An 838-nucleotide genomic window follows, 5' to 3' on the forward strand; every position below is an offset into this window, starting at 1 on the left:
AATGCCACTGGATTCAATCCCCAGGACCACCAAAAACTAAACAAAAAGCAAATAACAAATATTTATAAAAGAAATACTAGGCCAGAGATAAGGACGATTAGAAAGAAGTTTGCCCATCATGGGGGTTCTATTACCATTAATCATCTCCTTACTTTCTCCTGCCTCGATAATTCTGTAACAAGCATCCTCAGACCCCGTTCATCCTCACTTATAAAGTGGGGAATAATACCTGCCTGGTTTCTCTTCACACGTGTCCATAAGATAACATTTGTGTGCCCCGAACCTGTGCCGGCCTTATGGATCTTCACAGGTCCTGTTATGTCCCCTTTCCTTTGCTATGAAGCCTCTCTTCCATTCTGCTCCACAATTTCCCTCCTCTTCCACCTTTCTGTTCTTATTTCTGCCACATAAATTTTACACTGCTTCTAATATCCTCAAAGATTGGTAAAAACGCAGGAGGGATTAATATTTCCCCATGCATCTAGCGAAGATGGCACAGGCACACAATCCTAAGAACACAGCTCGGATCCGGCGGACAAAGGCAGCTCCAGAATCTCCAGGAGCTGAGTGCTTTCGGCGTCGACCTCTTCAGAGGAGCGTCAGCTGGTGTCTCCACTCAGACTGTATCTGTGCTTGTGCTGTTTTGGTGGGAAGGCGGTGAAGTGCTGGACAGGCAGTGGTCGTGAAGTGGGGCGGAGCGGTGGCGCCTCCCCTCCTCCAAGGACCGGGAATGTGGTGCCACGCCCTCCCGGAGCGCCGGGCCCTCTGGCCCGCGTCTCGGTGGCCGGAAGCGGGCCGCCGGAAGTGCGCCGGGGGCGGGGCCAGCTCGGGGGCGGGG

At 52.1% G+C, this 838-nt stretch overlaps 1 protein-coding gene across 1 annotated transcript in view; it reads left to right on the forward strand.

The window, feature by feature from the left end:
• Nucleotides 1-490: 490 nt before the first annotated feature.
• FNTA (farnesyltransferase, CAAX box, subunit alpha) overlaps nt 491-838 on the forward strand; it is a gene marked incomplete at both ends in the record, with an annotated part of 41,988 nt that continues 41,640 nt past the window's right edge. The window contains 2 exon segments of the mRNA XM_080710265.1: nt 491-598; nt 655-804. Coding sequence (XP_080566391.1) covers nt 491-598; nt 655-804 — 258 coding nt within the window.

This window comes from Muscardinus avellanarius (assembly GCF_963383645.1).
Source record: "Muscardinus avellanarius genome assembly, chromosome: 14".
NCBI lineage: Eukaryota > Metazoa > Chordata > Mammalia > Rodentia > Gliridae > Muscardinus > Muscardinus avellanarius.